Source organism: Tenrec ecaudatus, chromosome 18, assembly GCF_050624435.1.
Source record: "Tenrec ecaudatus isolate mTenEca1 chromosome 18, mTenEca1.hap1, whole genome shotgun sequence".
Taxonomy (NCBI): Eukaryota; Metazoa; Chordata; class Mammalia; order Afrosoricida; family Tenrecidae; genus Tenrec; species Tenrec ecaudatus.
In genome coordinates this window covers 62,676,706-62,691,346 of record NC_134547.1, presented here as the reverse complement: position 1 = coordinate 62,691,346, position 14,641 = coordinate 62,676,706, and the positions used below count along the sequence as shown (strand labels likewise).

General features: G+C 42.2%; 1 protein-coding gene and 1 pseudogene across 6 annotated transcripts; both read right to left on the bottom strand.

The window, feature by feature from the left end:
• Positions 1-855: 855 nt before the first annotated feature.
• Positions 856-14,611, bottom strand: TXNL4B (thioredoxin like 4B). 6 transcript variants are annotated; one of them, XM_075536177.1, is made up of 4 exons: positions 14,453-14,611; positions 4,689-4,857; positions 3,142-3,293; positions 856-1,564 (listed from the first exon to the last, which is right to left on the bottom strand). In XM_075536177.1, the coding sequence occupies exons 2-4, from the start codon at positions 4,818-4,820 to the stop codon at positions 1,399-1,401; spliced, it is 450 nt and encodes a 149-aa protein (XP_075392292.1). In that variant the 5' UTR covers positions 4,821-4,857; positions 14,453-14,611; the 3' UTR covers positions 856-1,398. The 6 variants fall into 6 exon arrangements, with proteins under 6 accessions (XP_075392292.1, XP_075392294.1, XP_075392295.1 ...); XM_075536179.1 differs by having other exon boundaries at positions 14,514-14,611; XM_075536180.1 differs by having other exon boundaries at positions 14,523-14,543.
• On the bottom strand, positions 1,910-1,990 carry LOC142432957 (small nucleolar RNA SNORA26; annotated as a pseudogene).
• Positions 14,612-14,641: the final 30 nt, after the last annotated feature.

Genomic DNA, 14,641 nt, shown 5'->3' with positions numbered 1-14,641 from the left:
CTTCCTCCTCAGCAAGCTGAGTTTTCATCCTGATGTTAGGTGCCTCCTGGAGGTGTGGTTGACATAGTAAGTGAAAGGTTGGTGGAGGGGTAGGGCGAGGCCAAAGGGTTTTTGCTTTATTCCTGGAGTGACTTCTCCATCAGTGAAGGGCACAAAAACACCAACAGCCTTCTTCTGTGCCCTGCTGGCCAGAACCAGGTGTGTACTCTTCGCTCTTGGCACAGAGGGAAGGACTTGCTTAGACAATGGCTGCCAAGTTGGCTCCAAGGTCTGGTCTCTTCACTGGGGCTCTAAGCTTAGGCTCTCCCCCGTGAATGTAGTACAAGAGCCCATGCGACCTGAGAGGAGCAGTAACTTGTCCAACTGTTGTGCCTGGAAGAACAATTCTTCATAAAACAATTTAAACAGGCAAATTCCACAAAGATGGTTTTAACAATTCTGACATCCCTTTTCAGGACTGACGCCTTGACCTTCAACTTGCTGTCTTGGGGAAAGGTGTACTTCTATTTACTAAACTCAAGCACAACCCACTGTTGTCATGCGGACTCGTACCAACCCATGGCAGGGTAGAGCGGCTTCATCAGGCCCGGGGCTGTACGTTTTAGAGCAGCAGACTGCCACATCTCTCTCTTGTACTTTCATTAGCAGCAGGTGCTTAACCCGGGAGCCAGGAAGGTTCCTTCTACCTACTAAGAGGAGGTAACTCCTAGCTCAGCTCAAGGGGAAAGCTGAACCTCAAAGTGGAAGTTCAACAACTCCCTTCCTGGGAGATTTTGACAACTTAGTAAATAAAGTAGGCCAATACAGTGTTTTCAAAGTCTATGTTTCCACAATTAAAAAAATCAACTTGATTGCTAGCTGTACAGAATTATTTTATTCTAAGCGACACGGTGTAATACAACTGCAGACAAGAAAGTGAAAGTGAAAGTAAAGAACATCTGAGTGGAGAATTGGGTAAGGGTATGTATGTGAATCTAGGTAGAAAACAAGTATTTTTGCTCGTGGGGAAGTGACTTCCCATTTTAATCATCTAGTTAATAAGCATAGTAAGTCAAATTGTGCTAGACAATGTTTTGTCTTAAAGAAAACAGAAAAATACAATATAAAGTGGTTAAATATATATAAATATATAAAGTGGTGTTAACAATATCGCTCCAGGCAACTTGCCTGCTGTGTGACTTTACTGCTTTGATGCTTGCAGGTAGTAGAAATGGAGACATCCCAGATCATCTGAGTACCAACACGGTCCTCTACTGAGAACCAGGTTTGTTTTTTCTTCACACACCTTCTCTGCTAGAACGCTGAACATGTTTCCAAAGGACTCCCAGGGGAGCACCGCTGGGCTCAGGTGCTGTGTTGAGACGTGTCATTCTCTTTTTGTTGACGGCAGGTGGTGAGCTAAATGTCTTGATAGAGGAGGTCGTATTTGGGAATATTAGTAGGATCAATAGGGCTTTGAACAATAAGTTTCCCCCGCATGGCGCCTCGGTAGATTACTTCAATCAAATCTATGAAGTCTTGTTTGGTTTTGAAACTTCCCACAAACTTAGTGTGATCTGGGGACCTGGATAGTGTGACAGAGAAAACCATCTCTTTCAGAGCTTTTCATAATTACATCAGAACAAATAATACGATAGTGCCTTTTTATATCGTTATCTCATCTGGGAAGAAGACATCAGTCCTTTGGTGACAATGGGCCACTGGTGGACAGCTAACACGAGGTGAGAAGCAGCTATGTCCAAACCTGCTCTCAGCACAGCTCAGCATTCCAGCAGAGTTCAGCAATGCTTTCTGTTATCACTTTTTGTTAGGTACTGCTCATAGCCTATTGACTAGTCATGCTCTCCAGGTTCTAGTGGAGAGTATTAAATATATATGTGGTGTGTCTGTGGAGTATTACAAATATCAGGTCTTTAAAAAAATTTTTTTTTACTTCCTTTTCCCTTCTGTGTTAGCCTCTTAAAGTACTGCAGCAACCTTAAAAGGGCACAAGAAAGGGAGAAATATCAGGTCTTTTTGTAGAGATATTTTATATCAGAAGAAAATCACTAGGGAGGCCAGAGGTCATATTTTGGTGTATATCTTTCCAATCTTCCATGTATGTAAGTATGTGCATCTGTGTGTATATGTGGGTATATATGTACAGAAGTACACATGTGAAATTATCCAAGAACCTTTGAAATCTGTGTTTCACCATGAAAATCATATTATCTAAACTATTTTATAATATGCTTTTTTCACCTACAGTATAATTTTCAAATTACACATCTACAGCATCACATTAAATGATTACATTACAGATCTCTGTGGACATCTGGGTTTTAAGTGTTTGCTTAGAAAGCAAATTAACAGCCGCAGAGCCGATCTTGTCCACTGTCATGATTCTTTTCTTCTGAGGAGTTCCTAGAAATGCAAGCTCTGAGTAGGAGAGCTGAAATATTGTTAAGACTTTTGGTAGGCAGTGTCATGAATGGCATTGAGAAAGTTTCTGCCTCACTAACATCGATTGTGTTCCAAGAAAATACATAGCGTGCATTTTAAAACAGATACTAACAAAGTGGGTACACAGATCAAGACAAGGAGACAATGCAACGTACACAAGAAACAATGAGGTCTATGGAAACACTCAACATCAAATACTAGGGTGCGGACTGGACTTTATAGATGAGGAAACAGAAAGTTCTGTTGAAGAAGCACGACTTCACAATTTTTCTGAGTGGTGTTAGAGAACTTGGCAAGAGAGAAGTATGTCTTAAGTTTGCTGGAAGGAAGATTTCTTTCATACATGTAATCTAGTAGTCCCGAAAGTTTAAGACTAATTACATATTTTGCTTCAAATGAAATTCTATGGAAAAATTTAAAAAGAGGCTCTTCATTTTCTAGCTGAAGGAAAATGAGTGCCTTACAAGCTGTATCAGCCCCTCATACTCTACGAGGAAATTACCACTACAATTAAACAATGACACCTGAAATGCTCATTAGCCACAAAAGTTTTGCATGAAAATTGAAAGAGTGCATCAGTTGAGAAAACACGATTAAGTCAAAACTCACAGGCCAATACGACATGCAAACAGGCAAGTTGTTGAAACTTCTCAAAGGAAATGCTGAAGATTGCAACAGCCCCTGGTTGGCCTCACTTACCCATAGTCCACTTTCATGTGCTGCCCGTTGAAGAAAAATACGGTCGATGGAATATAACTGATGTCAAAATACTGGGTATAAACTGGAGTCTGATCCACATCTACCAGGTATATAGTAGCCATTTTACTTAAACCAGGTGAGGTCTTGGACAGCTGCAAAAGAAGAGAGAGCGCTAATGTCTCCTTTTGAGACTCGAAGAGGACAGAGTAGCTCCTTTGAAACTAACTCCTAGGTCCAAAATTTTACTCCTTTGGGAGTGTGCTGTGTTATTCTACTCTATGCTGCATTAGACAAGGCACAGGCTTCTATCAGCCTGAGTCCACTTGTTTGACTACCTTTTCACAGTGATTTCCCTACCGACTTTTAATTGCTTTTAATAGTAATTTAGAAAAAAAAGAATAGTAATCTGTACTTATTCAAAAATAAACAACCCAGAAGTATATAATACAAATAGTGGACATCCTTCATATCATAATGATGATAGCTAATACTTTCTCTTTCTGGCACTTAACTATGTGTTAACTATTCTAAATGTTTTTCCTCTGTTAATTTGTTCAATCCCTACAACACTGCTGTGGTGTGTACTATTAGCTGTCCCATTTCATAGTGGAGGAAACTGAGGCACATGAAGGTAAAATAACGTACCCATTGACATAAGCAATATTGAACTCACACAGTTTGAACTCACATAGTTTGGCTTAGATGTGTTTCTGACTTCTGTGATTTTATTCTCACCTTACTGAACTTTAAAAAGTTAGGGGGGATTTAATTTTCCTATGAACTTTTTCAAACCCTCTTGTACTTGTCTGGCCCTTTAACTGCTCCCCCATGTTAACATGCCACACACTCTTCTTCCGCCTGATTCACATGGTTGGTGGTGGCAACAGAAATGGAGGGAAGAGGACTCAGTCTTGGGTTAAGATTCTCCCCATAATCAGTGGAGAGAAGAATCTAGTTAGTTTGTTCCATGTGCCCTTCTGCTCATCAGAGCACAAGGAAGTGCTGGGTCATCAGAGATTAGAGACATAGTGGGAACATACAGGAGGCGTCACTGCAAAGAGTATCTGGAGCCAGCTCAAATCTCAGCTTTGCGATTCAGTGGCTCTGTGACTGTGGGAAGTGACCTTACCCCATCTGGCAGATAAGGCTGCTGTTAGCTCACTGTGTGATCACGCTTGTAGACACTCCTTAATGTTTTCTCGTCTTGCACTGCCTTGATGAGAAAACTGAGCATGGACAGCAGCTAGTCGGCAGGACATCTGAGGGAGAGGTGAGGAACAAGTGCAGCAGTGGAGAGTCCGCTCAGTTCCTAGGGTAAGTGTGCCGATGAACAAAAGCTATATCCCCAAGCCCTGCCTGTATCCTGCAGAGGTTGCAGTGACAATATAGGAATTTTTAATAAAAACCATTTATTTAAAGCTTTTAGGAAGAAAGATGAGACTGTCTACTCCTGTAAAGACATGCAGTCTTGGAAATCCTATCCACGGTTGTCATGACTTGAAATTGACTTGGTGGCTGGGAGTGTGGGTGTTTTGAAGTTCACTTACAATATCATCTAGCTGCAGACAGACGGGATCCTCGTCTCTCCCAAACCTGAGAACCAACACCTTCTCGGCAGTCCCTTTTATTGCCTGATCTACTTCTTTTTTGCTGGTCAGCTTGGGCAACAAGAAGCTCATCTTGAAAAAATCCAAACATTAATCCTCACGGTCAGTCCTGAAATAAAGTTGCAATGATAAAAGATGCTTTAGATTGGGTGCATGCTTTCGGAATAGATAATATATTCACATGTTTGAAAGGAACAAGGTGGAAATGCATACTGTGAAAGTCTCTCTCTTTTGATTGACCTCCTGCAGCTCTACCTCCAGCCCTTAATAACCCCACCTCTCCTGTCCCGCCCCCCCCAAAATCAGGTAATTACTTTTCATTAGGTTCTTACGTATTTTCCAGAATACATAAGAATACAGAATAAGCATTCTTATTTTTCGTCCCCCTTTACCTAAAAGACTATTGTGTTAGTTTCCCAGCAGGAAAGAAGACACCCTCCAATTTGGCTTTTTGAAGGGAGTTCAAGGCAGGGTGTAGACCAGGTAGAGTGCAGCATTTTGAGGTAGTGCCAGTGGAGCTGGGTGGGGGTGGGGAAGTTGCTCTAGGTGGTGGGATGTAGACGCTCACCTCCCTCCTGTCAGTGCTTCCAGGGCTGCATCCACCTGGAGTCCCAGGACAGGGACAGGCTGAGGCAGGCCAGCCTCCTGGTGTCAGAGCAGTGGAGAGGAGGAGGTAGAGCAAAAGTGGAGGCCAGACTGAAATCTAGCACGCACTTTACTGAATCTTCTATACTTTGCTTTGTCTAGCTATTCTATGTAGCTTTTTATATATTTGCACAGAAAATTTCCACATTTTCATAGTGGCATACTATCTCAAATCATGTTTTTAAACAGTGCCATAATGATGAACATTCATTATTATGGACATGCCAAAGAGATTGAGGGTGTACATGAAACAAAAATTAAGTTAGCACATCGCTGTGAATGACTCATTATGGTTCTTTTAGCTATAGTCTTTATGACTCCCACAATGAGTGGGTAGGACCTATGAGTAAGGTGTATGAAACCCATGATTAAGCGTCAACTTGGCTAGGCTGTGATCCACAGTATTGCATGCTTACCCTCCATTTTGTGATCTGATGTAATTATCTCCTATTTTGTGATGCATTGTATGTATTTTTTATTGATACTTTCTTTTAAAATTGTGAGTTATATGAAGGTTTACTGAACAAGTCAGTTTTCCATGTAATCACTTATATACATTCTATTTCATGTCTGACTGTAATCACCACAATGTATTATCAATTATCCCCTCCTCCCTATTTCAGGATTCCACTCCTCCTTCTTTCCAAACCCTATTAAATTTTGTTCCTGGGATAATATTTGAATAATTGGTCTACCGGAGCACAACACACCACACAGGTTGACAGCCAAGATGGTGAAGAAATTTCTGGAAGAAAACTTTCCCACCCTAATGAGTGAGAACCAGGCATTCATACAGGAAGCAGAAAGGACACCAGCTAGACTAGAACCCAAGAAGAACACGCCAAGACATATAATAGTAAAAATATCCAACTTTGAGGAGAAAGAGAAAATTTTAAGAACAGCAAGAGAAAGGAAGATAGTCACATACAAAGGAAAGAATATATTTAGACCTATCAGCAGATACCATGAAGAGCAGGAGAGTGGAGCAACATATTCCAAAAGCTTAAGGAAAAAAAATGCCTACCCCAGAATCCTTTACCATGTCAAGTTATCCATTAAGATAGATGGAGAGATAAGGGTCTTCCAGGACAAGTAAAGACTCAAAGAATATGCTGCAAGACACCCGACCCTGCAGAAGATACTGGCTGATTCACTAGGGCCCGAGGATCAACCTCCACAAAAACAAGCAGGAGACCACCATATAGCTCATCTACACCTAGAAGCCAACATGCCAGCAACAATTACCAGGACAACAGGGTCTCAGAGGGAAAAGAAGACAAGGTAGAAACTCCCCACTCAAACACAACACACTGATATGAAGGGAGATAGGCCAACACCTAAAACACAAGACAGGGTATGACAACTATGAAGCCACAGATTGTGATAATAGCTCTGAATACCAATGGATTCAATTCATACATTAAAAGAAAAGGACTGGAGGACTGGCTCAGAAAACATAATTTATCAATCTGTTGCCTGCAAGAGCCATAGCTTTAGCACACAGACAAAAATAAGCTAAGAATAAAAGGCTGGTGGAAAGTATACCAAGCAAATGGCAACTTAAAAAAAGCAGGGGTGGCAATCTTAATCTCCGACAAAATGGACCTCAAGGGTCAAACCATAAAAAGAGACAAGGAGGGACACTACATAATGCTCAAAGGCTCAGTGAACCAAGAACCAGTAAGCTTGTTGAATATTTACGTAACCAACAATGGTGTGGCAAATTTCATCAAACAAACTATTAAAAAGATGAAAAATGAAAATCATGGATTCAACAATCCTAATAGGTGACTTTTAATACTCTGCTATCAGAGAAAGACAGATCACTGGGAAAGAAGCTCAGCAAAGAGACTATAGAGCTAAACAATGCAGTTAGGCAATTGGGCCTAATAAACATTTATAGAGCTTTCCATCCAAATAAAAAAAAAATTCACATTCACATGGATCATTTTCAAGAACAGACCACATGCTGGGACACAGTCAACCCTGAGTAAATTCAAACACATAGATATTATTCAGACATCTTTCTCAGATCACCATGCCATAAAGCTGGAGATTAATAAGAGGACGTCCAAAAAACAAGGGCAACCAACTGGAGGATGAACAATGATCTCCCGTGACATGAATAGGTACAGACCCAGATTAGAGAGGATATTAGGAAGCTTCTAGAAACTAATGAGAACAAAAATACAACACATCAAAATTTATGGAATACTGCAAAGGCAGTTATCAGAGGTCACTTGATATCATTAAATGCATATATAAAAAATAAGAGAGGCTTATGACAGATATGTTATCACAAAACCTCCAACAACTAAAACAGAGTCAGCAGAACAACCCCTCCAATAGCAAGAGAAAAGAAAGAATAAAAATCAGGACAGGGTTAAACCAGTGGGAAGACAAGAGAACAAGGCAAAAGATAAATGCAGCTAAAATCTGGTTCTATGAAAGGATCAACAAAATAGATAGACCGCTGGCGAATCTGACCAAGGATAAGAAGGAACAAACATCAATAGCCAGGATGAGGGATGAAACAGGGGCAATTACAACAGACTCCAATGAGATTAAAAGGATAATCACAAAGTACTATGAAGGTCTGTATTCTAATGAATTCAGAAACATGGAAGACATGGATAAATACTTGGAAAAACAGTCCCTCTCTAGATTATCTCAGACAGAGGTGCAGAACCTCAACAAACCTATAACGAAAGAAGAAATAGAGAGTGTCATCAAGAAGCTACCAACATATAATTGATGTATGTATATGTATGGATTGTGACAAGAGTTGTATGAGTCCCTAATAAAATGTAAAAAAAGAAAAGAGGAGAAAAAAAAAAGAAAATGATTAGGGCAAAGAATGTACAGATGTGCTTTATACAATTGATGTAGGTATATGCATGGACTGTGATAAGAGTTGTATGAGTCCCTAATAAATTGTTTAAAAAAAAAAGAAGCTACCAACAAAAAAAGCCCCTGGGCCAGATGGCTTCACAGCAGAATTCTACCAAGCATTCAGGGGAGAGTTGACCCCGATCCTCCACAAAGTATTCTATAATACAGAAGAGGATGGCAAACTCCCAAACTCATTCTATGAAGCCAGCATAACTTTGATACCCAAACAGGGCAAAGACTCCACAGGTATAGAGAATTACAGACCAATATCTCTAATGAACATAGATGCAAAAATCCTTAACAAAATATTAGCCAATAGAATACAAAAGTATATAAAACATATCATCCATCACGACCAGGCAGGATTCATCACAGGGATGCAGGGATGGTTTAACATCCGAAAGTCCATCAATATCATACACCACATCGAGAAGAAAAAGGATAAAAACCATATGATAATATCCATAGAAGCAGAAAAAGCATTTGACAACATCTCATACCCATTCCTAATTAAGACACTCACGAAGATAGGAATCAAAGGTAAATTCCTCAAGCTGATACAAGCTATCTATGAAAGGCCAACGGCCAACATCATAGTTAATGGAAAAAAGACAAGAACAATCCCTCTGAAAAAGGGTACAAGACAAGGATACCTCCTTTCCCCACTTCTACTAATATCGCTCTGGAGGTTCTCACTAACAACCTAAGACAGTAGAAAGACATCAAAGGGATCCAACTGGAAGAGGAAGAGGTGAAACTATCGCTCTTTGCAGACATGATCCTGTACGCTGGAAACCCCAAAACTCCACAAAAGGAGTACTTACAGCGATAGAGGAATATGGAAGAGTGGCAGGATACAAGATCAATAAACAGAAGTTGGTAGGTTTTCTGTACACATCAAACAGGATCATGGAAGAGGAGATCAAGAAGGAAGTACCCTTCACAGTAGCTAAGAACAAACTAAAATACCTGGGAATACATTTAACAACAACAACAACAAAACTAAAGACCTATACAAGGAAAACTACAAAACACTACTACAGGAAACCAAAAGCGACCTCCACAAATGGAAGACCATCCCATGCTCGTGGATTAGAAGGCTTAACATAGTAAAGATGACAATCTTACCCAACGCACTTTATAAGTTCAATGCTATTCGGATTCAAATAACAACAACCTTCTTCAAAGAATTGGAAAAACTAACCACCAATTCCAGATGGAAAGGGAAGAAGCCCAGAATTAGCAGAGAACTCCTCAAGAAGAAGGACAAAGTTGGAGGACTCACCTTACCTGATTTCAATGCCTATTACACAGCCACAGTGGTCAAAACAGCATGGTACTGGCACAATGACTGATACTCAGACCAGTGGAAAAGAATAGAAAGCCCAGGAATAAAAGCATCAGCATATTGACAATTGATCTTCGACAAGGGTCCCAAAACCATCAAGTGGGAAGTGGATGCCCGTTTTAACAAGTGGTGCTGGAAACAATGGATATATATATATGTAGAAAAATGAAACAAGATGTTTATCTCACCCCATGCACAAGAATAAATTCAAGGTGGATCACAGACCTAGAAGTTAAACCCCAAACCATCAGGACCATCAAGGAGGGAATCGGGACAAACCTCAGAGGACTGGCCCAGGGAATTCATAGGCTCACTGCAATAGGGAAGAGTATACACACACAGGTGCACTGGAAATCGACAAATGGGATTTAATAAGAATAAAACACCTGTGCACCTCGAAAGACTTCACCAAGATGGTGGGGTGACAAGACAACCCACAGACTGGGAGAGGATTTTTAGTAATGACACATCGGACAAAGGGCTCATTACTAAAATCTACAACACCCTCATGTCCTGCAAAAAGAGGAAAACAGTTAGCCCCCTAAGGAAGTGGGCAAAAGAACAGAGAAGAACTTTCACTCGGGAAGAGACCCATATGGCTAACAAGCATATGGCAAAGTGTTCCAGGTCATTAGCCATAAGAGAAATGCAAATCAAAACAACCATGAGATACCACAACAAGTGTTGGAGGGGCTGTGGTGAAGTAGGAACCATCCTCCACTGTTGGTGATCGTGTAGATTTGTACAGCCACTGTGGAAAGCAATTTGGCGATACTTAAAGAAAATGGAAATTGATCTACCTTATGGCCCAGCCATCCGCCATCCCTCTACTGGGCATATACCTGGTAGAAGCAGCAAATAAAATATGACCAGTCATCTGTGCTCCAATGGTTACTGCGGCACAATTCACAATCGCAAAGACTTGGAAACAGCCTGTTTCCATGGATGGATAAGTGGATTAGTAAACTGGCACATACACACAATGGAGTACTATGCACCACTGAAAAGCACGGATGATCACATGAAACACGTTGTTTCATTGGAAGGAATCATGCCAAGCAATAAACAAGTGGAAGCACAGGTAGTGGGGGTGGGGTGGGGGGAAAGGCAGACACACACAGAGATGTACATGTGAGAAGGGGAAACGGGGAAGGAGGGGGGAGAATCGGGTGGGGAGAAACTGAGATGATGACATGGAGTGAACAGGCCACTAATCCACCCAGAGGGAGAGTATTGGTTGTGTCCCCAAAGAATTGGAATGTGCTTAGAGATCCCATGATGAAGCGCCAAACCAGGAGGGCAACATAACATGCAGAGGAATCCATAAAGACTGGATTATATGCCCGGCCCAACCAGAATCAGCCTGACCCCCACCATGGAAGAGTGTGCCACAGAAAACGACAATAGTTCCTTCCCTCTGGTGAGGGAAAGGAACCTACCTATCATACCCAGCCGGAAGCGGAAGCAAATGAAGCGGGTGGAAGGGAGTGGAGCACCCCCTGGCCCAGCAAGCTCAGAGGACAATAGCCCTGCTCAGAGCAGCCAATGCACAGAGAGGATCATACGGCCGGCCCAACTACGAGATGCAACATCCTGCAGTGACCCATAGCCCTACATGGGGCAACACTGGAGATACACTGTGGGATGTGTGACCAAGCTGACCCCACCACATTGAGGCAAAACACTACAGGTGTGCAACAGAACAGCAAGGGGTGCAGAACAAGGAAGTTCTGAGGGAGTATCAAAAATAGATTTCGTGGCCAGAGAGTGGCACCCCATCAGACTCTATTGGAAAACACTCCTAAAGGTCAACAAACAGACCTTGGACTATTTACAGGCTTTTCTTTCTTTCTTCTTTTAGAAAGAAAGATTTTTAGATTTTGTACGTCATTAGCTTTTTTTGGTTTGTTTTGTTGCTGCCCTCATCGCTTTGTTTTTCTGTGTCACTTGGTTTGGTGCTATTGAGATTTTATGTGCATATTATTATCTGTGCAGGTCTATCTAGATAAGATAGGCTGGATAAACAATGTGGAGAAGAAAACAACGGACCAATGGTTCCAGGGAGACATGGAAGAGTGGGAGGTGGGGGAAGGGAAGTGGTGTTAACCAATCCAGGGACAAGGGAACAACAAGTGATTCAAAACCAGTGGCAAGGATGGGATCGGAGGACTGGTAGGGAGTAATCAAGGGCAAAGTAACCGACAGGACTTACTGAAACCCAAATGAAGGCTGAGCATGACAGTGGGACAAGAGGAGAGCAAAAGGAAATAGAGGAAAGAAGTAGGAGGCAAAGGGCATACATAGAGGTCTAAATACAGGCATGTACATAGGTAAATATATTTGGGGAAATATATCTATGTGCATATATTTATAGGTTTAGTAGTAAGGTAGCAGATGGACATTGAACCTCCACTCACATACTCCCTCAATACTTTGCTCAACTAAACAGATATTCCACGATACCCACCTTCCTTCCCGACACGATCACTGAAAACAAATGTGTGCATAAGCAAATGTAGTGAAGAAAGCTGATGGTGCCCTGCTATCAAAAGATATAGCACCTCGGGTCTTAAAGGTTTGAAGGTAAACAAGCAGCCATCTAGCCCAGAAGCAACAAAGTCCACATGGAAGAAGCACACCAGTCTATGTGATCATGAGGGGTCGAAGGGACCAGGTATCAAGCACCAAAGAACCAAAAATCATATCATTGTGAATGATGGCGAGTACGGGGTGGGGACCCAATGCCCATCTGTCACTCAGGGTGCAGTGTAGCATCGATGAAACACATAACTTTCCTTTAGTTCTTAAATGCTTCCCCTGCCTCCATTATCATTATCCCAATTCTACCTTACAGACCTGGCTAGACCAGAGGAGGTACAGTGGTGCAGACAGGAACTGGAAACACATCTATAGTCTTCTGGTCTCAAGGTCATGGAGGCTGATGTTCATATGGCCCATTAGTCCATTTGGACTAGTTCTTTTCATGCCCCTTTGATTTTCCTCATTCTTTTATACTCTAGACAGGGAGAGACCAAGTGTTGTACTTTAGACGGCCACTCTGGGATGTGCTTAAGTCCTAGTCTCTCTATGCCTGTGGTTATGGTCCCATCTGTGAGTTATATTATGTTAATGAGGTATGATTAGAATGGGATGTATCCTCAGCCACCAATTTACTAGAAGGTGTGATTAAAGTCACTATCCTTACCACCCTTATTCAAGTCACCACTTTGTACAGTCTTACTGAAGTCATGCTCTTGCTTGAGTCACACCTTTTATCTCAAAGGGAAGATGAATGTGTCCCTGCACTATTGTACTGACAAAGAGAAGGAAATGAGGCGAGGGAGAGAGGGAGAAGTCGTCAACAACTTGACAAATGCTGGAAAGAAAGGGAGCTGAGACCATGTTTAAGAAACTGTCCACAGCCAAGGGGAACCACAGGGAATTCACTAGACAAGGGGTGCAAATGGCCAGTCAAGCGGCAGGAAGAGTTAAACTTTACTAGCAAAGAAAAGCAAGTAAATAAAACAAAAAAGGTAACTTAAAAGAAACCATTAAGCTGGCACATATTAAGCAAGGCAGTCATAATGCAACAATCACACCCAGAGTGAATGCTGGGAGTGGCATTCCTCACCCTGCTGGAATGGAGAGAGACAGAACGTTTCTGGAAGGACAGCAGATCATATTCTTTGACCAACAATTCCATAAAAGGAAAAAAAAAGGGGGGGGGGCGGGGAGGGAGGGGGAAAAAAAAGAGTACCTGATGCAGAGAGCTTAAGTGGAAAGCAAATGCTTTGAGAGTGATTAGGGCAAAAAATGTATAGATGTGCTTTGTACAATTGATGTATGTATATGTGTGGATTGTGATAAGAGTTGTATGAGCCCCTAATAAAATGTAAAAAAAGAAAGGAAAAAATGATTAGGGCAAAGAATGTACAGATGTGCTTTATACAATTGATGTACGTACATGTATGGATTGTGATGAGTTGTATGAGCCCCTAATAAAATGTTTTCTAAAAAAAAGGAAAAATAAGAACACGTAGGTTAAGACACGCGTATAAAGATTTATGTGGAAAATGTATCCTTTGCATTTACAGTAGCGCAAAACTGGAAACAAGCTTCATGGCTACTGATAGAGGACTGTTGATATAAACGAGAGAAAAGTTACGCAGTGGACTATTATACCAAACCAAACCAAACTCCCGGCCAGCCTGCCGATGCTGACAACGGCCACACGGGACAGGGCACCACGGCCCCATTAACTGTCTAAGGGAGTAGAAAGCCCCATCTTTCTCCCGAGGATCGCCGGTGGCTTCAAACTCGCAACGCAGTCAAGCCCGTTACCCACCAGGGCTCCTGGACCATGCTACAGCCACTAGAAATTGTGTTGGACGTGAATGCCGAAAATACTGAACATTTTGCTCGAGTGCTAAAAGAGCTCCAATAGACACCTAAAGTATCAACCCTAAGTTACACAAAGCCTCAGCAGACATACGTGTACTACATAGTATAGAAAAGTAACTGGCAGCTACCACCTGTAAGCACCACTAGAGGTAATTTCTGCGTTATGAATAAAGCCCACTGTTGCTAAGCGGATCCGACTCACGGCGACCGTACAGGGCAGAGCAGAACCGCTCCACCGACTTTACGAGGCTGGAAAGCAGACGGCCACATCGGCCTCCTACGGAATGGCTGGCGGCATCGAACCACCGACCTTCAGGTGAGCAGCTGAGGGCTCTTTCCACCACACATAGTGCGATAAACAGATTGGATAGATATTTTAAAGATGCCTGTGGTTGGGCTACTCCCGGTCTACAATTACCACGGAAGACGAAGCTTCCCCAGGGCTGTCAGCAACGCGGCTTCCCCCAGCCGTCACTCACGCGTCGTACCGCATCTCCAGCAAGCCAAGGTCTGGCAGCGCCCGAGGGAGCAGTTCCGGGGAGAGAAACGGAAGTAGGAAGTGCACAGGCGCAGCCGGTCCACGAGCGTCCACTAGGCCGAATAGGCT

Bases quoted from the DNA above. Each gene is read 5' to 3' on its own strand.
- TXNL4B (XM_075536177.1), bottom strand. From the start codon at position 4,820: ATGAGCTTCTTGTTGCCCAAGCTGACCAGCAAAAAAGAAGTAGATCAG. The intron at 3,294-4,688 runs GTAAGTGAACTT...CTTCTTTTGCAG, and splicing joins GTCTGCAGCTAGATGATATT to CTGTCCAAGACCTCACCTGG. The intron at 1,565-3,141 runs GTAAGTGAGGCC...CACACTATCCAG, and splicing joins CACATGAAAGTGGACTATGG to GTCCCCAGATCACACTAAGT.